Source organism: Colossoma macropomum, unplaced genomic scaffold, assembly GCF_904425465.1.
Source record: "Colossoma macropomum unplaced genomic scaffold, Colossoma_macropomum, whole genome shotgun sequence".
NCBI classification, from domain to species: Eukaryota; Metazoa; Chordata; class Actinopteri; order Characiformes; family Serrasalmidae; genus Colossoma; species Colossoma macropomum.
The window spans coordinates 21,501,505-21,529,321 of NW_023494789.1; the positions used below are offsets into that span (position 1 = coordinate 21,501,505).

The following is a 27,817-nucleotide window of genomic DNA, read 5'->3' on the forward strand; positions in this document are numbered from 1 at the left end:
TAAAAATGTTTTGGTAGTTCAGAAGGATTTGGTAGTGAACAAAATGGAATGTTCAGTCAATGTACTTTAATTTAATTAAGTGGCTTAAATACAAAAAACTGTTCAGGGAACGCTAACTGTTTTTCTAACAACCTTACAGTATACAGTACTTGCAGTTATATAGTGATATATCAGTATTTCACTACTTTTTATTTTGCACATTGCAGAACAGTGTATGGTGCTTTTTGCTATTTTCATTAAAAAGCAGCAGAGTCTGTATTTTTATCATAATTTGTGTTTTCTCAGATTGTCAATGCAACATTTAACAGTTTTCTCAAACTTTGCATTTTATGTCCATATCATGTAGCCCTAGTTTGCATAGTCTCTTTATTTCATAAAAGGATGGAGATTTTAATTATTCATGATATAGGCCCATTAAAGTAAATGGTGTGTGTATCATTTTAAATGGTAAGTCTGAGTTCCATGTGTGTGTCTGTATGAACTTGTGTGTGTCTGTAACTTCTTTTTTCCCTGTCCACCTTTTCAGGGACACATGCACAGCTACAGGGAGGCCTTTGAGGAGGCGGAGCCAGTAGCGGTTAGCCCCACCCTCAGCAGTGTTGGTGAGGCACAACCCCTGACCCCTGCCTTCCCTGTCTCGCCCACCACCTCGCCACAGACCCCATACTTCAACTTGTGTAAGTTCAGCCTCCCAGCAAGAAGAGGGTGCTGCTTTACTTGGATGTTACAGCGTGCAACATGAAGTAAAAGTTGCCAAAATATGTTGTAAAATACATTTCTATAAGAAAATTGTATGCTTCTTTCCTATTCAAATTTCAGTTGTGGTCCTTAACATGTTTTTTTCATGTTGTAAAGTGTGAATTTGCCTCTTATGTTACCAGTCATACTCTCCTAAATAGAATATGTTTACCACCCATCTGTCATCACAGTCATAGCACCAGGTTACGAGTCTCTGATCAAAGCTTTGATAGAACATGCCTTAAGCTCATGATTTAAGCTGTTTGGGGCCCACAGCACTCTGATCAGAGTGAACCCAATTAAGCTTACTTGAGCACAAACAGATACACCAGCACACACGGGTTGGGTTCTCTGGTAGATGTGGTGAAGGGGGGCGTATGTCGGCCGTACGTAAGTGACACCATTATATCCACCATGGCTCCCTCCTCCTGCAGAGAGGATGGGCTACACTTGCTGTAGTGAACCAATCTGTGGCAAGATTAGCCCCAAATGCCCACCTGTTCCTCTCTTTCCCTGCCCTTTACTGGGCATTTGGGCTGCCACTCAAAGAATTGATTGGGATTCTTTGGTAAGTGGAGTTAGCATGAACAATGTTCAATCTGCAGTGCATTTCCCATTGTACCCATTTCCCTGTGGCTTCAACCAGCATGACAAAGAATGTGGGAAGCAGCCCTTGCAAAACTGCCAGCTGACTGACTGACTGAAAAACATACTTCACAGCTCTTCGATTTTAAGGATTCATATACAGTCACTAACTGTCTGTATATTGATTGTACACTTAATAGGAGTGTACAATCAAAGTTGCTGACCGTGTGTTAGGAGCGAATATTGGTCAATTCATAATTTTTGCTGATCTGTGCTATTATTTTCAGACAAATTTTAGACAAGTACTGTGAGTCAGCCAAGTATATGCATGTTGCATTTGAAAACTGTGCGGGTAATTCTGTGCATCTTTTAGACCGGGGTGCCCAATCCTGGGTGGTAGATCTCCAGGACCAGGATTGAGCACCCCTATGTTAGACCTACCCACCAAATTGTGATTTTCATATATACAGATGTATGCAAAGTTCAGTCAAATTACATGTTTTTGTTGCCACATCCTCTACAGGGAACACACTTCAATATTTATTTGCTAAGTTGAACATGTTAGAAAAAAAAAACATAAAATGAAACATGCCATAACATTTGCACAGACCACACAAAACATGTAATTTGACCAGGGTTGCCCAAACTTTTAAACACAACTATGTATGGATCATTCTACCAAATTGGTTCAAAATCAGAGTTAAAAACACATTTTGGCCTTTAAAGTGACTTGGACTTTAGACTAAAATGCTTTTAATTTGAATCACTCTGTACCTTAATTATGTTTATTTTATTTAAACAAATGACTGAACATTCCATTTTGTCACTAACAAAACAATCACAACACTGTTGAAGCTTTACCAAATGTTGCAGTAGTGTCGGTTTCCATGGAACTCAAAAACACTTGTCAGTACATGACTTTCAAACAAAGCTTTGAACAATTGTACACACATAAAATCATAATATTTTTATTATTATTATTAAAAACACAAAACTTAGTTGCAGAAAATATTTGCTTCAGTAGTGACAGACTTCATTCATACATTCACTTCATACATTTACTTCAAAACTGTAACGTGACAGAACCACTCAGACGCTCTCAGATAAAAAGAACAAAAAAGGCTTTACTGTTTGTCAAGAAACAGGCACAGGTCAAATCCAGAAAGGGCAGCAAGTAAAGACACACAAACATAACAACAGGCAAACACAATCCAAAAGGGGTCAGGCAAAAACGGGTGAGTCAAAATACAGAGGATAGGTCAAAACCGGAAAACACAACACAGGAAATAAACGCTCAGTAGCTCCAGAAAGAAGCAATACCTCGCACTGAACTGAACTGTCACTTCATTAATACGTTTAAGTACTTTAAATGGGCCAATATACTTTGGCTGCAGTTTCCTACTTCCCTCAAAGGCCCTGAAGTCTCTTGCTGAGAGCCACACGCGATCTCCAGGGTGATAGATGGGTGTCTCTCCTCTGTGACGATCCGCTTGCTCTTTGTTGCGTTGTAGAGCGGCTTCGATCCTCTGATGGGTCTCTTCCCAAACTCTCTCGCTCCGTGGCATCCAGGTGTCCACTGCAGGAACATCTGTCGTAGTGCCAGTCCATGGTGCTACAGGGGGTTGGTATCCCAGTACGCACTGGAAAGGGGTTAATCCTGTGGCAGAGCTGATGAGTGAATTTTGGGCGATTTCAGCCCACAGAAGGAATCGCGACCAGTCTGTCGGATTATTATAGCAAAACAGTCGAAGGAATTTACCCAATTCCTGATTAACGCGTTCACACTGACCATTGGATTGAGGATGATATCCAGATGTCAGGCTGATAGAGACCCCCACATGTTCAAAGAACGCAGACCAAACCTGCGATGTAAACTGTGGGCCTCTATCGGATAAAATGTCCTCAGGGACACCAAAATAACGAAACACCTGATTGAAAAGAGTCTCAGCAGTTTGAAATGCAGTGGGGAGTGAACTAAATGGAATGAACCTGACGCTGCGTGAAAATCTGTCAGTAACTGTGAGAATCGTGGTAAAACCTTGTGATTCAGGCAGATCAGTGACAAAATCGATAGCAATGTGAGACCAGGGTCGATTAGGTACTGGTAAAGGAAATAGTTTTCCAGCGGGCAAAATCTTAGGAGTCTTACATTGGAAACATACAGAACAAGAAGCAACAAAAGAGTGAACGTCTTTGTTCATGGTTTCCCACCAGTACCGATTAGACAAAAGCCGCTGTTTACGTGTTCCCAAAGGGTGTCCAGCTGTGAGAGAGGAATGGGCCCAGGTAATCAACTTGTCACGAAACTGGTTGGGGACATAAAGCTTTTCAGGAGGACACTGGCTAGGAATTTGAGTACCTTCTAATGCCTTTTCGATCTCTACATCAACCTCCCAGCGAATAGAGGAAATGGTAATGTTAGGGGGAAGAATGTGCTTTTGCTCAAACTGATCTATATCCTTATTGTCACCCTGATACATTCTTCAGAGGGCATCTGCTTTAGTGTTCCTAGAACCTGGACGGTAAGTGATACTAAACTGAAACCGAGAAAAGAACAGGGACCATCGAGCTTGACAAGCATTGAGACGTTTGGCACTACGAAGATACTCTAGGTTTGGTCTGTTAATACCACAAAGGGATGATTAACACCCTCTAACCAGTGCCTCCATTATTCTAGTGCGAGTTTCACAGCTAATAACTCACGATCTCCAATTCCATAATTTCTCTCTGTAGGAGTAAGTTTATGGGAATAAAATGCGACAGGGTGAAGTTTCTCTGGGTTACCAGAACGCTGGGAAAGGACAGCCCCTATCCCAGTCTCCGAAGCATCTACTTCCACGACAAAAGGCTGAGAAGGATCAGGATGTTTTAAAACTGGAGCTGTGGTAAAAGCTTCTTTAAGTGCACAAAAGGCGCTCTCAGCTTGTTCGGTCCAAGTGAGTTTTTTCGGGTTACCTTTCAGGAGGGCAGTAAGGGGAGCGGCAAGTCTGCTAAAATCTCTAATAAAACATCTATAGAAATTCGCAAAACCCAAGAATCTTTGTAGCTCCTTTACAGAAGTCGAAGAGGGCCAGTTTACTACTGCGTCTACTTTTTGGTCGTCCCTAACCACCCCGTTAGCACTAATGACGTATCCCAGAAAAGCTACAGACTGCAGATGAAACTCACATTTCTCACCCTTTACAAACAGATTATTGTCCAGGAGTCGCTTCAGAACAGAACGAACATGTTCAATGTGTGTGTCAAAGTCAGGGGAGTAAACCAGAATATCATCAATATAGGCAATAACGTACTTCCCTATCATGTCCCTTAGGACGTCATTAATGAAGGCCTGGAAAACAGAGGGGGCGATAGAGAGACCAAAAGGCATCACTAAGTACTCATAGTGCCCTCTAGTGGTCACAAAGGCAGTTTTCCATTCATCTCCCTCTTTAACTCGAATGAGGTTGTAAGCGCTTCTGAGGTCTAGCTTGGTAAAGTATTTAGCTCCCCTCAACAGTTCTAGTGCTATAGGGATCAGTGGAAGAGGATAAAGGTATGTTTTGGTGATTTGATTGAGTCCTCTATAGTCTATGCACGGGCATAGACTTCCATCCTTTTTCTTGAGGAAAAAGAATCCAGAAGCTGCAGGTGAAGTGGAGGGTCTAATGAATCCCTGATCTAAGGCCTCCTGGATATGTGTCTCCATAATGTGTTCTTCTTCTTGTGTCAAAGGGTAAACTCTTGACTTGGGAAGGACTGGGTTTTCTGTCAGGTCTATGGTGCAGTCATAGGGGCGATGAGGGGGTAATTTAATGGCATTGTTTTTGTTGAAAACCTCCTTGAGGTCTTCATATTTAGGGGGAATTTCTATAGCAACCTCAGCATTAGGGCTTTCTATGGTGGTGGACCTGACAGTTACTGAGGGGGAAGATATACAAGTCTGTAAACAGGTTTCTGACCACTTCAGCAGCTCATGCTCAGGCCAAGATATGGTGGGGTTATGCTTCTCAAGCCAGGGCAGACCCAGAATAATCTCGAACTCAGTGTTTTCTAGAATCAAAAAGGAGAGAAGTTCATGATGGAGAGCGCTGGTCTCCAGTTGCACTGGTTTTGTTCTCTTTGTGATCGTTCCGACTCTAACAGGACCTCCATCCAAGGCAGCCACTCTCAAGGGGGTTTTCAGGTCCTCCACAGGGATGTCCAGCTGTTCCACAAGACGAGAATGGATGAAGTTCCCCTCTGCACCAGAATCTATAAGGGCTGAAATCACAAGAGAGACCTGATGACAGCAGACAACTACTGGTAATTGAAATGATTTAGAAACCAACCCCTTTGTGGGAACACTCACCACATTAGCACGTGGAGTAATCTCCACGTGCTTTCCAGGGGTCGGCGCCAAATGTTTGAGTGGACGGATCCTGCAGTCACGGAGGAGATGACCAGCACCGCCACAGTACAAACACAGGTTCTCTTTTATACGTTGGAACCTCTCCTCCTTAGACAGACGTGATGAATCACACTGCATGGGTTCCTCCACGTCTTTGTGCTCAGTGGGATCAGGGGGTGTCTTCGCTCTTGCTTGATCAGTCTTTTGTTTACGTCGGTCATGAATGAGCTGATCCAAGCGGATGGAGAGAGTGATCAGTTGGTCTAAAGTTAGCTCATCGTCCCTACAAGCCAGTTCGGTCAGAACTTCCTGGTTAAGTCCCTGGCGAAACATCACAAGCAAAGCTGCTTTGTTCCATCCACTGCTTGCTGCTAGCGTGCGGAATTCCAACGCACAATCGGCCACAGAACGATAACCTTGACGTAGTTTAACTAAAAGTTCACCACTTATCTTGCCCTCGTGGGGATGATCAAAAACAAGTTGGAATTCTTTCAAAAACTGAGAGTAAGATAAATTGTGGACATGTGACCAGCTAGCAGTAGCCCATTCTAATGCTCTCTCTGACAAACGAGAAACCAAAGAAGAAATTTTGGCTTGATCTGAGCTCACAGGTGAGTAATTAAAAAAAAAATAGAGCATTATAGCAGAAACCCACGACACTTACCTGGGTTTCCATCAAACTTGTCGGGTTTACTCACTGGGAACAGAGCTCTAGATGTTTCCACTTGGGGTGGAGAACTGGTGGTGTTTTCCTCCGATTTGGAAGTAGTCAGGGTCTGTAGTTGGTTGGCTAGACTCTTCACACTTGCCACGAGCTGTAGCAGCTGGGTTTGTTGCTCGGTTTGTTGTTGTGCCAAAGCCTCAAGTGAATGAGAAACCCCTGCTAACACCTGCTGATGACGGCCCAAAAAATGACCCTGCTCAGCGAGAGCTTTCTGTAAAGCCTCCGGATCTGCCGTCTGCATTGTAGGCGAGGTATTGTGTAACGTGACAGAACCACTCAGACGCTCTCAGATAAAAAGAACAAAAAAGGCTTTACTGTTTGAATCATCAATCAAAATTGTTGTCAAGAAACAGGCACAGGTCAAATCCAGAAAGGGCAGCAAGTAAAGACACACAAACATAACAACAGGCAAACACAATCCAAAAGGGGTCAGGCAAAAACAGGTGAGCCAAAATACAGAGGATAGGTCAAAACCGGAAAACACAACACAGGAAATAAACGCTCAGTAGCTCTAGAAAGAAGCAATACCTCACACTGAACTGTTCTAAAAGCCCGGGCTTTATACTAAAGCTAATGAGAGCTCAACAGGTGTAACAGATCAGTACTCAGGAGAGGGAGATCTGTAGGAGCATGGTGGAGGGTCAGGAGTCATGTGATCTCCCAGAGGATGCTAAAATAAGGCTCCGCCTACATACTAAAACTCTGTGTTTCAGTAGTGATGGAAAAATGTAGGACTTTTTTTTGTCTTGCAGCTCTTTGCAATGTGTTCATCACAGAAGCTTTGATTAGTGACATGAAAATGTGGGAGAACATTTTTTTGAATAAAGTTTTTTATTTAAAAATTAAACCCATAATAAATCTGAATATTTCAGCTTCACTTCAACAGAAATAAAAAAAAATAAAAACAACATTGAAAAAATACACAAAAATGTAAGTATTATTTTTCTCTTATTTAGGGGTTACGATCTGGGACAGACACCTCCCAACAGAATGTACCCTATAATCGATGATTTATATATATTTAGCTTATTAATATCTTAATTAATGCCTTGGGTATGAATAGATCATCACATAATCCTTGTAAGCTCTGAATACATGTGTGTGTATATATATATATATATATATATATATATATATATATATATATATATATATATATATTTTTTCACTTTTTTTTTAGTGTGGGACCACAGTTTGAATTAACTCAGTAGAATGATGCATATATACATATACATATATATGCAGGTTTGTTGTGACAGTTATTGCTTCACATATTACATTGCAGCTTTTTTACAGTGGGACTACAGATTAAACTAATTTGGTATAATGGTCCATATCTTCAGTTAGCCCACAGAGTGCAAGTTTGGGTAAAAAAAAACAATAAAGAATGTTATTGTTTTATTTGTTGCTTGCCTTTAAAATTTAATGAAAATCAGCCAAAAAATTGCCAGAATAGCCCATAAAAAATTATCAGTGCTCTTCTAGCAAATATGTAGAGGCTTAATTATCTAAAAGGTGTGGCTGCTTCCTACATAGCAGTGTTAGGAATAGATTCATTGATATGGTAAGCCCCCATCCATCAGTCATTAAATTGCTATCCATTTCTGTAGCTGTGTTGCTGCCCTTGCTTGGTAGATGTCATGCATGTAGCACCATCTGAATGTAAGTTCTTTTTTGCTCATAAAGTCATTTGCATGGACCTCCTCCGTCCACATGGCAATTTGTTGCTGTTCATTCTAATTGCAGTTGTGCTGTGGCATAATATGCGGTACACACAGGCACACGTTTGAGTGAGCCTACTTCTAAAATGCAACCATACTAACTGGACATTCGAGTGAGGTAAAGTTTACTGTGCAAAAGGAGCTCTTTTCTGCTCCCATTGACTCTGTCCTTTCTCTATATACTTGATCACGCAGGTTGCTCGCCGCCGGGTCTGGCTAAAACACCTCTCTCTACGGTGGGAATGAAGCAAGCCAGCCCGTCTGAGGCACTGTTTCAGCAGAGCAGCTCAGGTCAGTACAATAATAAGTAATTGTTATCTGTTATCTGTTAACTTGGAACATGCCAAGTTATTTCTTCAGAGCTCAATACATGTACACTATATTTCCATATGTGGGCAGCTTTTCTTACTAGTGAATTCAAATACTTTAAGGTGCACCCATTTAATCGCACACACATAGCTTGTATAATCTCCTCAGACAAGCACTGCCAATAGAACGGGATGCTCTAGAGCAGCCGAATTAAAGTCACCATGCCCAGCACTGGGCTGTGTAACAGTGGTACTGTGTGATGGAGTGATGGAGCCCAACATCAGTATCTCACCGATGTTCCAACAATGTTCCAATATCTAGAGTAAAGTCTTCTCAGAAGAGTAGAGGCTGTTACTGCAGTAAAGAGGGACAAAGTCCCTATTAATACGCTTGATTTCAAAAGAAATGTTGGATAAATAGGAGTCTACAAACTTTTATACGTATAGTGTATTTGCATCATGTAAGATAATACCATCACTGTAATAAGAAAGCCGTATAACTTTATAAGACACAAAAGCTTAACATGTCTTAAAGTAAGGTTCACAGGTTTTCTTATCAAAGCAAACATATTTGATGCCCTGCAGAGTTGAAAATTCCAGGTTCCGCATTCTCCCTCCATCATTCCGTGCAGTGTTCACCTCTTGTTTTATTTTCACTTGATTCTTATTCTTTCTTTTTTGTAACAAAGTTCTTCCAAGTTGTTTATTCCCTTTCTTTTTTCTTATGCTTGCCGCTGTCAGACTCTGATTCTAGTGATGATTTAGAAGGTAAGAGGTGTTTAAAATGATAGCAACAATCCTGTCTACCTCAGACTACTTCCATCCCTGTATACTTACTCTTACAAACATACATCTTCGTGCTCGTCTCATTTTTTTGCATGTGAACTTTGATTGTGTTCCCTTAACCTGCACAGTTGAAATACCTGAGTACTCTCTCTAATCCTGTCCCAGTAATGATAGTTTATTTTCTTTTCCTTAGTATTCCTTTTATGGACCATATTTCAGGAGCCTTGCTCTAACTTTTGTTTCTGTCAGTATCAGTGGATGAATATGTGCAAACAACATAAAGCACTGACCTGTTTTGTCCTGAATTGCAGTGATTCTTTAGTTGTGTATGTCATTCTTGATGACCTGTAATCAACTTCCTGAACAGCTAGTATAAGATGTCCAAACACAAGAAAAGTCACTTTTTAGAATGTGGACATCTCTGTTTTGCACTGTCTTTCTCCAGAGCCTCAGGGCTATATGGGTTCTTTGGTTCGAGGAGGAGGCATGGTGTCCCCTGTCCACTCCTTTTACCCTCCTGCTATCCCAAATAGACCAGTTCAGCCTCCCCACACCTTCACTCCTCCTCAGCCTGCCAGCAGTGCCATCTATAACCCTGATGGGTAAGTGCTACTTTAACGTATGGAGCCATAATTTTCTCTCTACTCTGAAGGCCACAGTTCCAAAACATTATCCATCTACAGCAGTGGTCTTTAAACCAATCCTCAATCCTCAAGGCCCCTCAGATGGTCCATGTTTTTGCTCCAACATACCTCACAGTGCATAAGGATTAAGCATAAATGTGGACCATCTGGGGGCCCTGAGGACCCATTTTAAGATCACTACAGATCTACAGACCTAGAAAGCCAGCAGCAGTTTCAGGACATGCCATATTTTTAAGTTTATGTCCCCCATATTAGTAAGGGTTACTTGACCTCTTTGCAGCTCAAGTCATTAACTAGCTAGCAGGAAACTAACCTGTCTTGTAAATCTTGACAAAAAGTACTACCTTTAAAAACAAATGAATAGACCCCACAATGAAGTTAGAAAGAAGCAGTGGCGTCTCTGGCACAGAAAGCCTGGTGGGGCACAATAAACTGTAGGGGCAGCAGCCGCCTTGTCAATGAAACTACACACAAACCTGATCCAAAAACACAAAATTCACAAATTAATGTATAACATATATGAGTGATATGATAGCAACATTAGATCTCACAAAACCTAGTTATACAGCAAAAGCAAAAAGTTTTATAGCAGTATACAGTCATTGTGGTCTGCAACTACATATCCAAAGCAACATTTCAGAGCAGGGAAACACACTGCTTTCCAGGCATTAGGAATCAGACACCTTGTACTAATGCAAAATGACTCATCCATGACATTCAATGCTTGAAAAGAAAAGATGCACAACGGTCTTTAATTTGGGCAAACTTGTCAAATTTTTTTTCTCTCCATCAATCCATGAATGATTTGAAGTGATAGCATAGCATGATAGCATAGTAAGTGCAGGCAAGGAAAGCAGCAGAGTGTTTTTAGCTACACTCACAGTTAGCCATGTTTTTCTATTGAACCGCTCTGGATTAAAGGAGCAGTTTTTGCTTTTTCCAGACTGAATAATGTTGAAATCCTCTGGCTGGTGTGGTCCCGAACGTTTAATGTCTAATTTCTGCTCTAATGGCAGGGTATCAAATTTAACTTTTATTACATTTTCGACTTGACTCATTATATTGCCTTGCTGTTATGAGTGGCTACCACAACTGATGAGAAACAATGGCTAGTTGCGTAGCAACGCTCATACCGTGAACGACAATTACTAAATGTCTGGATGTATGTAAATTTATTATTTTTTATTGGCTGCTCTCAGCATGGGGCCAACATGATCGTGCCCCACAGCTGGTTATTGAAAGCACGCTGAACATGCGCAGTGTTTTTAACTGCTCACTTGGTTAGATGAACGCTGAGGGGCCGGCCCCACGCTCACCAAACAAAGACTGCTAGGAGAAATAGGTAGGCTACTGGCATTTACACAAAATGTACAGGTAGATATTTGGAATGTATCTCACAGTGCTACCATTGTCATATGTAATAAACATGCAATACTATTAGTTATGAAGAAAAAATATATGTGTAAATGTATGTATAGCTAGTCACTCAGCATGGTCATGCTCGTTGATAAGCATACCACCATCCAAAACACAATATATGTTTCGCTAGTGACTGATTATACTGTTTTTTTTCTAGCAGGGTAGCTACCAAATGTCTAATCTTTATTTTTTTCATTTCCCCTTTGCCCCTCTCTCTTTTTATCTCTCTTGCTGCTTCTCTATTACAGTAGCATAAGGATGACTAATCCTGCGCACACCAATGAACCTTTTTTCCCCTCCTTTCCGGCTGAGCCCATCCGTGCCCCTCTCTTTCCTGACCCCCTGGGCTACCTTGACCCTGAGGAGGCTACCGTCAATGTTATGGGTGTGCACCGAGTCCCTGGCAGCCCCAATACCCTGCACCGCACCGTGGCCACCAACACGCCCCCGAGCCCTGCTCTCCAGCGCCGGCTCGGCAGTCAGAGCAGTCCAGCTATGGCCCGTCGCATGGCGCCCAGTAATGGCAGCAGTGAACCATCCACACCCAACAGCCCCCTGCTGGGCCGTAATGGCAAGTTCATCCCACCCAGTCCTGTGCTGAACCGGCACCCCTCACCTGCTCCCCGGAACCCCAGCCCGGATCGCAGACCCACACCCAGTGGGCAAGCCACATCTGACGACAGACAAGGGGCGCAATCCAGGCAGAGTTCATCCTCTATGGGCCCCAACCCTGCTCTCATGTCATCCTTTCCTTTGGGGCAGCCCCAGCTGCCAGGCAAAAGAACGGACCCCAGCATAGAGAGACTCGACAGAGTGGCAGTAGACGGCACCCAGAACGGCAAGACTCTAACCCCGACACCGGCGCCTAGCGGAGTCAGCACACCCAGCCCTGCCCCGCGATCCCCACAAGAGCCTACCTTAGTTTCCATCTATGGTAAGTAGTAGCAACTAGAGTGAGGTCATTTTACAACAGGCACAGCCTCAGCCTTATCCTTTCTGGTGGGCAAAGGACTTTTTATTGATAATTGTCTTTAATAGCCTATAATCTGTTTGTTTTATCTGACATTATATTTTGTATGTTTGTAGTGGACATCTACCATTTGCCAGAAATTATCAGACATAATCATTGAATGTGAAACAAATGTTTACAAGCCTATAGATATTGATCTGAAACTGAGAAAAAAGTTACAAAATAAAATATAAAATAAAACATCTCTATTGTGACAGGGCTGGTGGCAAGCTGTCAGTTAAGCTATCAGTTAAGTCTGTTAAACTAACTAGACAAACTTAGCAACTGTTTTCTAGCTGTTCTAGCTTTAGCCTTGAGGCTCTGGGACACTATATGATATCTTGTTATTTTGTAATTCATTTTTTGAATTTGAGGGCATGACAAGCATATGTCAGATCCCCCAGGATTTTGCAGACACTTTTTGTAGTTTTTGCAGGCTAAAATGCTTGATTTTGTAGTGGCATTTCTCATCATTAGTGGCAATATTTTTAAGTATGTTGTTTTTTTCAAGGTTTGCAGATTCTTGCAATTCTTGTTTTAAATAGAGCCTAGTTAGTTTCTGTCAAAACAAAAGGAAATTAAAAAAAGTATATTTTATATTTTACATCAAAATGATGTAATAAAAATTTGCAACAAAGTACTGATAGATCATTCACATGCACACACGTATTAAAATGAGCTACTTGGAGCATCCAGTATTGCTGTGAACTGATATGAACCTAGCAGCTAAGGTGCTTTGCATTAATGAACACAGTGCAAAAGTGTCTATATTGCTATGAAAGGCTCAGTCACAGCACATAGAGCAGGCAGCACATAGAGGTGTCTTGCAAAAGAACAATGTTCACATGGATGTGCAGAGAATGGAACTGACAAAATCACGATAGTTGTGGCAAACTTAGCCTAGATATCAAATGAACCCTTTACATGTAAGTGGGGAGACTGGCATTTTAAAGATACTTTACAAATTTACATGTTTAGAGAGCAAATAATGCAGTGATTGGACAAAATTGCAAGCTCTGGCAAACACTGCAAGCATTGGCTGAGTATGCATGAATTCCTGGAGTGTCTGATATGTCATGGGCGTCAAAATGCCTGTGTGCACATACTTGTGAACCACTGAACCAGAAGTACTTGAAATTTGCATGTCATACTGAATTGTGTAACTTGAGCAAAACACTCAGTGAGTATGATTCTCTTTCCAGCTGATGGACCTCCAGATATCAAGCTCAATGTCAAGTTTGTTCAAGATACATCCAGGTTCTGGTACAAACCAGACATCTCAAGGGAGCAAGGTGAGAATTTATAAGGAAATCATATGTCACTATTCAGTGAACAAAACTGCATAACTCAGTACATGCTGATGGTTTCTTTACTCTCCCCTCTCAGCCATTAATCTGCTGAAAGATCGTGAGCCAGGAGCGTTTGTCATCCGTGACAGCCACTCGTTCCGAGGGGCGTATGGCTTAGCCATGAAAGTGGCCTGCCCTCCGCCAACAGTGCAGCAGAATAAGAAAGGTAAAAACAATGCCCACTGCTATTACTAAGCTGTTATACCTACAGAACTGTGTTTATGTTCCTGTGCTCTGTTTCCCGTTGAAGCTGGTGACATGACTAATGAGTTGGTCCGCCACTTCTTAATCGAGACCAGCCCAAAAGGTGTCAGGCTGAAAGGCTGTCCGAACGAGCCATACTTTGGTGCGTGATCCATCCCACACACACTTTACACTCAGCCATCAGCATTGGTCAGTCAATAATGAAGCTGAAAGCAATGTGAAATGAAACAAATGTCTGGTCCAGGAGTGTCAGACTACAGTCTTTGAGGGCTACAGTAGTGCAGAGTTTAATGTCCTAATTTTTTTAAGTCAAAATGATAAGAATAGGCCTAACTAACATACTGTGCAGAGCCTTTAAAGACTGCAAAATACTTCACTGGAAAAATTTAAAATGTCCTTGAAAATACTCATACATATACATAAAGGCACTATGCAAAAGTCAGAGACTACCCTTCCTGTATTAAGTGCCCAGTTGAAACAAGCATTAAGTACAAGTTATCTTTTTTCAGGTGATATTTCTGAGGAAATTAGATACAAGATAGAAGTTTCCGAAACTGGAATTTAAAAAATGAAAAGAATGGAAGTTGTAATGAAGGCAAAAGGTAGTCACACTAAAAACTGAACAACATGAAATGGTTATTGTTATTAAAATAATATTATGATTAGTCAGTGTAATTTTCTGTTAAATATATATTTTTAACCTAAATTATAACTTGCACTTGCACTGTTTTAACTAGAAATGAAGTAAATAAAGAGTGGCGGCCTCTGACTTTTGCACAGTACTGTATATATGTGGCAAAAATACATGTAAATGTAAGTGTAAATAATACTGTGTTAACAATCAAATCAAATAGTGCTTTTCAAATAACTGTTAATGCCACTTTGAGAGATGTTGAGAAATATTTAATGTGCCAGTCATGGCTAGGCATATCATTAAATAGCAGTGTTGCTTTTAAGCAGCTCTGTGTGTAAGTGATCTGAAATGCATCTGTTTTGTGGTTTGTGAAACTGTACGACATTACAGTTAGGAATAATAATGGACAAAAGTTTGAACAAATTTGATACAAGCTTCCATTACTTGTTAGCTACATTAGCCTTGTAGCTCCAAAGCAAAACTGATGAAAACTTCAGACATGAAATGTCTTGGCTGACAAATTATGTTTTGGGTAAGCAAATTTTTCTACAATAGTCCTTAAATACATCCAACTCATTCAGCACTTAATCGGGTGTTACTGTGGCCCTCTAGCCCCTGAGTTGGGCACTTCTTATCTGGACATTCACATCATGCATTTTCAGTACTTAGGGCTGCACGATATGGATATAAAATGCTTTGCTGAAAGCTGCTGGATATCACAAGTAAAAGTAAAAATAAAATGATGTAAATCTCTCAAAAAAGTACTGTTACAAGGGAAATGAACTACAGTGCTGAGAGTAAAGTAATTTACTACTTTCTACCTCTAATTACACTTCAAATGTGAGGCTATTTGATTCATTCTGTCATCGCAGCTTTCAATGATGTGTTTATTGCAGAAACCCGTATTCTGATGACAATAAAAATATGACTTATGGTGCAGCCCTAACTTCTATATAACATTTTACTGAAGATTTTTGATAGTGTTGTGTGTCTCTAGTGCCCCATCCATCAGCTTATTTGTGTACAGTAACTGTTCCTTTATGTTTGTGTGTATGTGCTCACTGTGTGTGTGTGCGTGCGTGTGTGTGTGTGTGTGTTTGTGTGTGTCTACAGGGTGTCTGTCTGCACTGGTATACCAACACTCCATCACACCCCTGGCTTTGCCATGCAAGCTTATGATCCCCACCAGAGGTGAGAGCGGCGTTCTATCACTCCATTCTCTCAGCTTCTCTCTGTTATTGTACAGAGTAGACTGTATGTACTCTGTAAACTCTGACCCTCTCTGTTTTCTGAAACTCCATGCAGTGTCTGCATTTCGAGGACTGTGTTTTACTTTGAGTTGACTACAGCCTTTGAGCCGTCTTTCAGCTCAGTCTTCTCATATTTGAAGAATTGATTTTAAGATTCCTTTACTGGTTTTTAACATTCTTTAACAGGGAAGCATCTTCATGTCTGTTCCTAGTGAAAACCATAATGTTAATGTAATGTTCCAGCCATTATAGTACTTTTCTTATATTTTTATATACCGATCAGACATAACATTATGACCACCTCCTTGTTTCTACGCTCATTGTCCATTTTATCAGCTCCACTTGCTATATAGGTGCACTTTGTAGTTCTACAATTACAGACTGTAGTCCATCTGTTTCTCTGCATACTTTGTTAGCCCCCTTTTACCCTGTTCTTCAGTGGTCTGGACCCCAGTGGACCCTCACAGAGCAGGTACTATTTGGGTGGTGGATCATTCTCAGCACTGCAGTAACACTGACGTGGTGGTGGTATGTTAGTGTGTGATGTGCTTGTACGAGTGGATCAGACACAGCAGTGCTGCTGGAGGTTTTAAACACTGTGTCCACTCACTGTCCACTCTATTAGACGCACTTGCGTTGTTGGTCCACCTACTAGATGTAAAGCCAGAGATGATAGCTCATCTCTTGCTGTACAGTATGAGCTAATCATCCTCTAATTCTTCATCAGTGGTCACAGGACGCTGCCCACAGGATGCTGTTGACTGGATATTTTTGGTTGGTGGACTATTCTCAGTCCAGCAGTGACACTGAGGTGTTTAAAAACTCCAGCAGCACTGCTGTGTCTGATCCACTTGTACAAGCGCAACACACACTAACACACCACCACCACATCAGTGTTACCGCATTGCTGAGAATGATCCACCACCCAAATAGTCCTGACCACAGAAGAACAGGGTAAAAGGGGGTTAACAAAGTATGCAGAGAAACAGATGGACTACAGTCTGTAATTGTAGAACTACAAAGTGCACCTATATAGTAAGTGGAGCTGATAAAATGGACAATGAGCGTAGAAACAAGGAGGTGGTCATAATGTTATAACTGATTGGTGTATATCATTGCTGTTGGAACAAACATTGCTTTTCCAAATAAGTAACTTTTCAGGAGAAGAGGTAAAAAAGTTTCACTGAATTCAATGTAACAATATTTTATTCTAAGTCATTTTGTACCTTTTCTAATTGGTCCAATTGGTCCAATTGTCATGCAGTTTTGACACAGTGCAAATGGAGATATAGGTTTTGTTCTGACAGTGATGATATGTAATTGTTGGAACGTAGGGTATCTGTCTCTAAAGGCCTGATCCTTTTAGGTCATCTTAGAATGTTCTGTACTTTTCTGTGCCTCTCTATCACAGGTACATAACCTTGATACTTGGGGGGAGGGAGGGGGGGATTGTTTGGGCCAGTATCTTCAGTAACAACTTCACAAGTCAACAATATCCTTCAATATTTTTTCAGTACTTTCTCGTAGCCAAAGTCGCAATATAAATCACAATTTTGCTCTTTATCAGGCCAAACTGGCATTTTATACTGAACCTCAGTTTAATCAGTTACCTATTTAAATAACATTTAAAGAGTCAAATAAAGTGCTGCATCAAAAGTAAGAAGCAGTTAGATTTAGTCATGCACAATTACACTATGATATTTGGGTATACACTCTTAAAAATAAAGCTGCCAAATTCAGTTCATGCCATAGTAAAAACCTCTTTTTTATGAATGGTTCATTGGGAAAGTGAGATGCATGAATGTAAAGAACTTTTTTAAAATTTAAAGATCCTCCACAGAATGTAAAGATCTCTCTTTCAAACGTGGTCCTTTAGGGAACCAAAAGCGGTTCTTCTATGGTATCACTTGAAGTACCCTTTGCTCCACTCCCAGTTTAGAACTGTAAGGTGCAGCAGCAGCGTTTAAATACAGCGCAAGGGCATTGACCTCACTCGCATTATTTATGTCATAAAATTGCAAAACAGCTTAGCCAAAATCAAAATAATAAACAGACTGAGTGATGACTTCATGTTGGGATGCAAAGATCTGTCAATTCTGATGTTGGCTGATTCCGTCATGCATCCTTATTAATTATTCTATTAATTTATTTTTATCATTTTTTTTTTATCATTCTTTTTACTTCACAGATACTATTTGTGCCATACACAGTTTCAGTGTTTTATAGAACGTGAAGCACTCTGGGTTATTCTTATAACAACAAGTTATTGTTGTATTTCTATGAGTAGATCCGAATGAAGAGGCTTTGGAGTTGGCCACACCCACAAGTTCTGCAATGGATCTTCTCAAACAAGGAGCAGGTATGCCCCTCACTCTTTCTCTCCCTTGTTTCTTGCTTTTCTGTCTGTTTGTGCGCTCACCCTCATAGCTGAGTGACCTTCACTCATTGCTGTGTGTGTCTATTTCATTTGTCCCCTCATTCTTCATGTCATTCGTACAACATTCTAGGGCCACCAAAGCCTCCTGAAGAGTCTCATGGTAAATATAGTCTTTGGTATCAGTCCACACTACTAAGTGTTTCTATAGCTGTGCATGTTCATGTACTAATAACAGCTAGTGGTCACAGAGCCCCTCTCCTCTCAGTGGACACTCCAGAGACCAGTAGAGGAGTGCAGGACACAACCTAGTGCGGGGTAAAATGTAATATGGGTTTTTTTGTATAGTTAAGTAGGTTCAAACACATGCTTTCACTCATTGTCTCATATTGCCATAGCATTGACATCTCTGAATTTTCACAGTAATCTTATTATATATATTTTCTTGAGAATTATCATGAAGACCCATGAAGTACTTTTTTCACTGTAAGTGTTTTTTTATTACTATAAAAATATGAGGACCAAGTATTCAGGAATGACATTTTGAAGGATTATGTTATTATCTGTTTAACTCCAAGGTAATTATACAAATATATACAAACATATACAAAATCATTATTTATAGGGTACTTTCTATTGGGAGGTGTCTGTCCCAACCCCTAACCCCTAAATTTTAACTTGTAAAAGTAATACTTACATTTTGTTTTTTTCCAATGTTATTTTAAAAAAGATCTTTTTGATTTCTGTTAAAGTGATATTGAAAGATTTTGATTTATCATAAGTTTAATTTTTAAATTGAAAAATGCTGACCCATGTTTTCATGTCACTACCAAAAAACAAAGAGTTTTAGTCTATAGGCCGAGCCTAATTTTAGCCAAAACCCTGCAGTTTAGAGCAGGAAGTGAGATTGCATCCCTGTCCCTCATGGCCACATGGTGAGCAGTTAGATCCCATTGTTTTGAAGTAAATGTGTCCAAAGTCTAAGTGTGTAACATTAAACATTGTCACTACTGAAACACACTAGCTTTAGAAATTGTTCACAAAGTCATCAGAAGCGTACTACAGACATAACATATATGTTTTATCATACAGATATTTGCTGTTCTTTGTGGTCAAAAATAAATTTGCCATTGTTTGACACAACCTCTTTTCAGTCATATTCATTTTGATTTATATATTTTTATGTATTTAGTTTGGAAATAGTGTCTGGTTCAAAAACCTAGAACTGTATTGAATCAGTTTGTATTGCAGGAATTTATAAGACTTGTTACAGGTAGCCGCTCTGACAGTTAACATTTGCACTTTTGGCTGGATCTTTTACAAATGGTAGCTGCCTAAAAAGAAGTGTCCACTGATAGGAGAGATGTGTAGGTTGCTTGTATAAAAATATTATTAAGCTTATTATTATTCAAATATGTTTAAAAAGTTATAGCCAAAATGTGTCAGGATGTGCCCCGCTCTCCTCCACAGTTTTTCTAACATTACATGGCTTGTCTTTGCCACCACTTGCAGTACTTTTTACTCAGTTTGTTTTCTTGTTCAAAAAATCTAAACAGCCCAAAACAAAAAGAGTGTTTCCCCAGGCATGACGCAGCAAGCATGGATGACCCAACACCTCTCCAGCTTTGAGAAAATCTGTTTACTGATAGTACATCGCAAATTTAACATAGTTTTTATCCCCTAATGATTTCAGCAGTGTAGTGTATGCCTTGTGTGAAATTTAGAAACAAACATTCTACTTCATGTAAGCGTCTCATTGTTCATCTTTTTTATATGGTCTGAAATAATCTTTTGACACATGCTTATTATAACTTTTGAAGCCAAAAACTCTGTTCTTCATGTGTTCTTATCTCCATGTCCCATTTCCTTTGCAGCATGCAATGTTCTGTACATAAACTCAGTGGATATGGAGTCCCTGACAGGCCCTCAGGCCGTGGCCAAAGCTATCAGCGAGACGCTGGCCACTAACCCTGCACCCACGGCAACCGTCGTCCACTTCAAAGTGTCCTTGCAGGGCATCACTCTCACTGACAATCAGAGGAAGTGAGTTCAGAGCAGACTATTCATATTTGAATGCTGTAATGGTGGTATGGACAAAACGTATATCATGGTATGATTAAAATGTCTGACCATTTTGAAAAAGTGTATTTTTTTTTTTTTCAATAAAAACATTTAAGATGCTTAAGAAAACCTAATTTTGTTTGTTAACAGTGGCTTATAATTTTCGAAAGTGCCTTTACTTTTAATAAGAACCATATTTAACAGTGAAGCAAATTTAAAAGGCATTAAATTTACTAGATTCAAATGTGTTTGTCATTTCTATATTACTGAAACATATTACATCAACACAATTTTGTCTTTAAGTTTATTTGTCTTTGGCAGTAATTGTGGTAATGTAATATATTTTATTCACATAGAATTGATGTGCATTATTTAATGAAGTGACGTCAATGCATAACTGTGAGAGTTGCTTGGACAATATTAGTGCAACTATCGGTTTTTACCATCAGTTATTGCTGAGGATATTGGAATTGGAGTTAGCATGTAGTTTATTTGGCTACATGCTTTCCTAACCAACTTTGTAGTCTTTGGGTATGTTTACTCCAATCATGTTTGTTGCAAATAACAATGTAAATAACTAAATAAAATGTTTGCAACAAACATGATTGGAGTAAAAGTGCCCGAAGATTATAAAGTCGGATAGGAAAGCATGTAGCCAAATAAACTACACCCTAACTCTAATTAACTTAATTCCTAACTTAATTCCAATTAAGTTGAGTTTTGACACGTGCAAACACCCCACACATATTCATGTATGTGTTAAACAACTGAACTGTGGTGCTGGTTCAGTTCGCTACTGTTGGGAATACATTTTTATGATGGTCTGCACCAAAATGAGGAAACTCAACATCAGAGCATGTTTTTTTCAGTAAACATCAGCACTGTACTGTCCTCATAATCTGCCTGTTTAACCACTTAAATGGCCAAGGCCTATTGGCGGGCCCAACGTTTTATTAAACGCGTCTATAACCTAAGAATAGCTTAGCTAATTTGTACTGAAGTCCCTGTAGTTACTGAATAATAAATCTTAGTATGCAATAAGCCTGAGTATTTAAGGGTTTAACATTTGATACTTTACAGAAGCTCGTATTGTTCTTGCTGTATAAACCACTGCTAATAATGGCATATGACCAATAGCATAGCTTTTTATTTGATTTGATTTTGGCGTTTGAACGTATTTTTGTTAGGGTGAGTCGGGCATCAGCAATCTGATTGGTTAAGTTCAAGCTGATGTTTGACATAATAAAATAAAAAAATGCTCATAAAGAAATCACGTAATCACGCTGATAGTGGTACATCGAGACATTAATCATCTCTATTTCCATACAAGACAATAGGTAGGATTATACAGTTTGTCAAGAATGTATTGAAGGGATAGATCTGGATTTGATACATTCATAGGCTGGTAAAAGTAAAAATAAAATGCAGGTCATTATTGGCACTAATGGAGGCCAAAGAGATCAAAAATATTCACATGTATGAGCTTATTTGGTACACTTTAGCTGCTGCACAACACAGTGTCAAACTCTGGTGCAGACTTTAGGAAGCGAACTAAGTGTGAAAAAATGAGAATTTCACCACATTTTCTAAATTCCTGCTTAATTCAGTCATTGAGAATTAAACAAATTATTCAAAGTGGTTTGATGTGAATTGGTTCATAATTGAGAGGCTTACTGACTCTTAACAGTGGTGGTTATTGGAACCAGAGATCACGATACCTACAATGCAAATATAGCCATTTTATTTACTATCCAAAATCACCAGTGAACCTACATGTGTCTTCTGAGTTTTATATGTAGTGTTGATCTCCACCATGTATATATTTAAAAATATGTTTTAGGACCAAAGGTTTTTCGCAAAACTTACATAATGCCTCTGGCATTAGGTTCATTATTTGTAACAATTTTATGTAACAGCTTTCTGTGATGCAGCATTTAGAGGCATTAAACCCTACACATCTTATTTGATGAACTATTCTTGGTAAGTATCTCTAAAATGGCATATTTCACATTAAACCACTCTGAATGACTTTATTTACATCTTAATAATTAAATAGCCCAGAAATTTTGAAAAATGTGGTGGAATTCTCCTTCAACCTCTTCTACGTTAGAATAAAAGTAAATCATTCATAAAATAGGATAAAGAAATACTTAAGATCACGGTATATCGCTAATGACAGATATTACAATATTGCACCTGTGTGTTTTGTTTGTTTCTTTAAGGATCTTCTTCCGACGTCATTATCCTGTCAATACAGTAACATACTGCAATATTGACCCACAAGAAAGGAAGTAAGTATTGAAGAGAAATCTCATCACTGCCATAACTACTGGGGGAGGGGGGGACAGTGGGGCAGTCACACTGGAGCTCATAGGGTGCCCACACTTTTGCACATGACTGTAGATAGTAAACGTTATTTGCCAGTGGGTGGAGGAGCATGCCTTGAGAGTATCAACCTGTTTGAGACATAAAAAGGTCAAGTAAACAAACAAATTACATTGTCATTTTTTACTCATTGAAGGTCATTTTTTTTGCACTTGGGCCCTTAAAATCATAGTTGTGCCACTGCAACACTTGATTTGAACCACAATGCCACTGTGACATTTGCAGTTTGTGAAAATGCCACTGTACTGAAATCTGAAATCTGACGCATTTTGGTCTCTCTGAAACAGGTGGATCAAGGCAGACAGAGACTCAGCAAGGTGAGAGCAGTAATACTTCCATATCACTGTGATGAAGAGCACAGCTGACTCATTGTTAAACACATTTGGTAAACTCAGTGGATGTTTCCTCTGCTTTGTACGTCAGGCTCTTTGGTTTTGTGGCCCGAAAACAAGGAAGCACAACAGATAATGTGAGCCACCTGTTTGCTGAACTGGAGCCTGACCAGCCGGCCACAGCCATCATCAGTTTCGTCTCCAAAGTCATGTCCAACACTCAGAAACCCTGAACATCTGCCCTGGAGGCCATCTTGAGTTTCTCTCCACGAGTGTTTTTTTCTCCCGCCAAAGAAGATTTTGTTATTCATTTCTTATTCGTTTCTTTCAGTGTGGACATAATTTCCTTTGATTGAAAAACTCGTGGAGGTCGGGGCGACTTTTATGAAGATTTGGGACACATCGTCAGAAAGACTAGGTGAAGATCAAAGCTGGAGCCTGAGGAGGTGCCAAAGGTGTTGTGACAGTTGAGTATGATTGACGGGGATACAGCTGATCCCGCTAGCTTTCCTGGGAAACGAAGCTTTGTGAAAGGAAAAATAGATATTTTAAGGATCATATGCAAGAGGACACAGGTTGAACCACCAAAGGTAGAGCTCAGAAAAAAAGTATGCCGATTTATTCCATTTGTTTTCTAATGGACGGGATTGTTGATTCAGACACAAATTGAAAATGTTAAGTCCTTCAGGATTATCATACATGTCTGTTCTTCTGGAAAAAAAAAAGAAGTATGAAGAAACGTTTGCATGTTTGCTTGCAAAGAACCTTCTCCACTAGTCTTTTGGACTTAAAAGACAATAGGCTTCTTGGCTTAGTGTTGTGCTCTTGCAAAACACAAGTCTTCTCTGACAACCTTTCTCAACAGACCAAAAGCATCTCGGGAAAATACAGCAACATACACTGTGGTCCATTATTGGCAATAATAAAGGAAGGATCGAGACGACATGCTCTTGCCTGCGGAGGTGGGACTGTTAAAGCATACTGCCATCAGCTGCAGCTACGTGAGGCTAACTGCTGATGGCCAATGGCTCCTCCCTCTGTCGGTGGGGCTTAACCTGACAGGTCACACCTTGATGTGCTCTGTACCATAAGAACAGTAAGGATCTCTGTGGATGAGCCCTGCACGTTGCTAGTAGGCCTTTAGCTCTTGTGTTCTGTGCTCTGCGTCGTGACCTCACACAACGCCCCCCCCCCCCCACCCCCCACCCCCATCCTTTGGCTTCCGCGGCAGTCAAAAAGACAAATACGCTAAGCTGGCGCTTACCGTTGCGAACTGCTCAGCTGCATGTGTAGATCCATTTTGTACTTCTCTTAAAAGAAAGGTCTAAAAACTAGGTTCAAAAAAGGTTCAGCGTTCCTTCTAATGAAGTAAGGACCTAAAAAAAACAACAAAAAAATGCTGTGCTTGTATCATTTGTGTCCTTCTCGAAGCAGGGTTTTATTTAACTATAACAAAGTAGACGAGTTATTTTTTTAATCTGAGTTTCCTCGAGTCATGAGTCAGAGCCCATTTTTTTCTCACTGTGTCAGCACCTAACTTTTAACGAAAAAAAATAAAAAAGAGAGAGAAAAACACCCACACATCATAAGCTAACAATTGATAATAGATAGGGAAATGAATATTATTAGATATGTATGTATGTATTACTATATATAAAAAGATAACATTAATTAAATATTTATTTTTGTTGCTATGTTACTCTCGAGTGACTAATACATTATATTGAGGGGAAAAAATGTATAGTCTTCAGGACATTTTATTGCGTTGAAGAGGAAGAATAAAAAAAGACTTATTTTGGCTGAGATGTCAGGAGATTTTGAGAAGCTCTTGAATCATGCAAGACGTAAACTGTATGTTACAGCATGTCACTTTGTTTTGAATATATGTGTTCATTGTGCCATATTTAGGTGTTTTAGGATGGAAAGGCGTGAATGCAGAAGAAGAAAAAAAGAAAAAAAAAAAATGTGATCAACCACAAATGTGGTCAACCACAAATGTACGTTTGCCATGAATGCTGCCATTTGTTGTGCAATTCAGGTTTATCATGCAAAAGATATGGAGTATGTTACTGGTTATAGGAACAGTGCTTAGTCACTGTTTTCTTTAGGAATGTAAAATAAAACAAAAAAAGGCAATGCAATATAGTATGTTTGCCAAAGAAATACAGAATTTGATACAATGTGCCCTCTGTAATGTCAGTTGCTTTTGCAGTCCATCACATTTACCCCATATATGATTGTAAAGCACTTACGGATTTAGGATAAAAATAGATCTGTCCGTGCAACACAACTTTAGTATACTGTGTGTGGAAAGCTGCTCACATGCTAAGGACATAGATCAAAGCTGCCCAAACTGTGGCCAACGGGACAAACTTGACATTCGATCTGCCAAGTCACAATGGATTTGACATTAGATGTGACACTTTGTACATTTGCTTACAGTTCTGGACGAATGACTATTGGGCTTTTCTGGTATTTTGATCGTGGTCCTGGGCACAGCACTTGGGTTTTTCTTTTCTACCCAAAAACGTTTGGGCATCTGTGGTCTACAGCCATCACTTCTCAACCTGCCTATTTCATGACCTCCTATGTCTGTGTTATAAAATTCAACATCATCAGCTTGCCTTCAAAGTATTTATGTGTTCTTTTTTAGCTATTTATTTCTTTCTGGTCCAGCGTAGTTTAAAAAGCTTGTCTTTTCTGGAGAGAGCGGCCTGCCATATTAGTAATCAGTGTTATCTGAAATGGACTACAGTGCTACAATGAAAGTGGACAGAGAGCTTTGGTCTGATGTCTGCTTTATAAAGATGAATTTTGCTTCTGAAGATGTGAATGTACTACTATGGCTATACAGAACTGAAATGTTTTCTTTTTTTTTTCATTTGTTTTGTTGCCATTACTTTGTTGTCCCTGAAAAGAAAAAGAGAACATTAAAAGCAATACAACTCAGTTACAAAATGGTCTATACAAAATTAAATCTTTCAAATTTTCACTTATACCGCCATATTAGCTGAAAAACAGTGGCCTGTTAATGTGTTGTTGTTGTTGTTGTTGTTATTATTATTATTGTTATTATTATTATAGAGCGACTTTTTCTCGCTTTTTCTAAGTAAATTAACATATTCATTTCAAGTTCAGTGCAAATGAAGGGTTTTGTTCCAAAATGCATTATAGACCACTTTCAGGAATTTTAGTTTTTTTTCATGATATTTCTTAATAAGTTGCAGGGATTGGGTTTTACACATACTAGACATGTCAATGCTATTTTATGATCCTTTATTAGAGTAATAAAAATCTGTTTTCCATTATACATCAGCTGTTATTCTTTTCAAAAACCTCTTACATGTACAAAAATGTTACAAATGCATATACAGTGTTTTGGAATGAAACTCTTCAAACTGATTTTAACTTAAGTAAAGAGTTAATTTTAAAGTAAAGTAGTACATACATTTTGAAGTTTAGGATCAAAGTTTAATATTTAAAAGTAATATTTGCTAGAAATATGCTAATACTTAGCATCTAGTTGCATTTCTTTCTTGAAAACCTAAATGATTTGAATAAAATATAAAATAAGCTTGTTCAAAAATAAGTAAACTTGCTTTCAGTATACTATTATTAAATAATAAAATGTACTCATAATTTACAGTGGCGCTGTGCCACAAATCAGTTATTTACCCACAATATCACTGTCACATGTGTCATCACATGCAACATCACTTAACCAAAAATCACTCAGATGAATGCACTTGTGTAACAGATGCCTGAACAGAAACTATTTACTTGAATTTTTATGCAACTGAAGTTTGTAGCTTTCAGTCATTTAATGCTAGTGCTGGGTGAATACTGTAGTTCAAGGAGAAGGAGTACCTGCTACTGCCAGCAAGTGGCAGTATTTGGACACAAGACCCAGTGAGAAATGTTATATAGTATGTATTCTTTACAAAGCAGTCCTCATGTTCCTCATGTTAGAGGGGAATTTCACTAGTTTTTCAAAATCTTTGCATAACTAATTTGTTGAGGTATAAACAAAGCCATTCAGTGTGGTTTGCATTGTAGAAAAGTACTCAGATTTCTTTACAATTGTGGTGATACAAACAAGGGGTCATGATACCGGCAATGCAAATATTGTCATTTTATTTACTATTCTGAACAGCCAGTATACGTACATCTTCTAAATTGGTACATGTCACGTTAATTATGGTAAAATATAGTGCTTAATAAAAAAAAAATAATAATAAAAATAGGGTTTAGGCCAAAACTCTCAAAAACATCTTAAAAGAATATGTTAGAGATCTGCTAATTTTGTTGTGTTGTATGTCTAATGCAGAAATGTTAAAAGATTGGTTGAGTTCCATCTGAAAGGGGAATTCTAAATTTTTTTTTTTAATTTGCTGCAGAATCAAATGTTAGAATGTAAACATAGCGTTCAGAGTGGTTTGATAGAGGAACTTGCTGAATCAGAATTGTTCACAGTGATAGGAACCAGACGTCTGAAGGGTTTAATGCCTCTAAAAGCTCCCTAAAAAAGATGCGATTTTGCCCTAAAATGTATTTTTAGAAGCATTTCATGGCAATAGACAGCTGAAGGTACATGTAGGATTACTAGTTATGCGACTATATTTGCATTGTTGACATGGTGGCCTGTCACCAGTGTAAGGAAAATCCAAGTTGATAAGTTTTACTTTATGAAACATTTCACATCAAACCACTCTGAATGACTGAATTCTGCTGATTTTTTTTGTTTTAAAATCGCTTTGAGAAGCTGTTCACATTTGTTCCTTACAGTCTTCGTGTTTCAGTCAGTTCAGTGGTTTCAGCAGGTGTTCTACCGGCAAGACAGTGGCAGAATGGCAGTTGAATATAATCATGAAATGTAGGCTGTAAAGGTAACACACTTTGTTCACATCAAGGTCAGCGTACCACCG

At 39.2% G+C, this 27,817-nt stretch overlaps 1 protein-coding gene across 3 annotated transcripts in view; it reads left to right on the forward strand.

Moving 5' to 3' along the window:
- tns1a (tensin 1a) overlaps positions 1-25,850 on the forward strand; it is a 240,106-nt gene extending 214,256 nt beyond the window's left edge. For all 3 annotated transcript variants that reach the window (XM_036570545.1, XM_036570546.1, XM_036570547.1), the window contains 15 exons: positions 527-677; positions 8,333-8,428; positions 9,187-9,213; positions 9,677-9,833; positions 11,543-12,228; positions 13,506-13,595; positions 13,690-13,818; positions 13,903-13,998; positions 15,604-15,681; positions 18,028-18,099; positions 18,248-18,277; positions 19,989-20,157; positions 22,398-22,466; positions 22,848-22,877; positions 22,984-25,850. In XM_036570545.1, coding sequence (XP_036426438.1) covers positions 527-677; positions 8,333-8,428; positions 9,187-9,213; positions 9,677-9,833; positions 11,543-12,228; positions 13,506-13,595; positions 13,690-13,818; positions 13,903-13,998; positions 15,604-15,681; positions 18,028-18,099; positions 18,248-18,277; positions 19,989-20,157; positions 22,398-22,466; positions 22,848-22,877; positions 22,984-23,125 — 2,022 coding nt within the window. In that variant the 3' untranslated portion in view covers positions 23,126-25,850. The remainder of the gene's footprint in view (positions 1-526; positions 678-8,332; positions 8,429-9,186; positions 9,214-9,676; positions 9,834-11,542; positions 12,229-13,505; positions 13,596-13,689; positions 13,819-13,902; positions 13,999-15,603; positions 15,682-18,027; positions 18,100-18,247; positions 18,278-19,988; positions 20,158-22,397; positions 22,467-22,847; positions 22,878-22,983) is intronic.
- Positions 25,851-27,817: the final 1,967 nt, after the last annotated feature.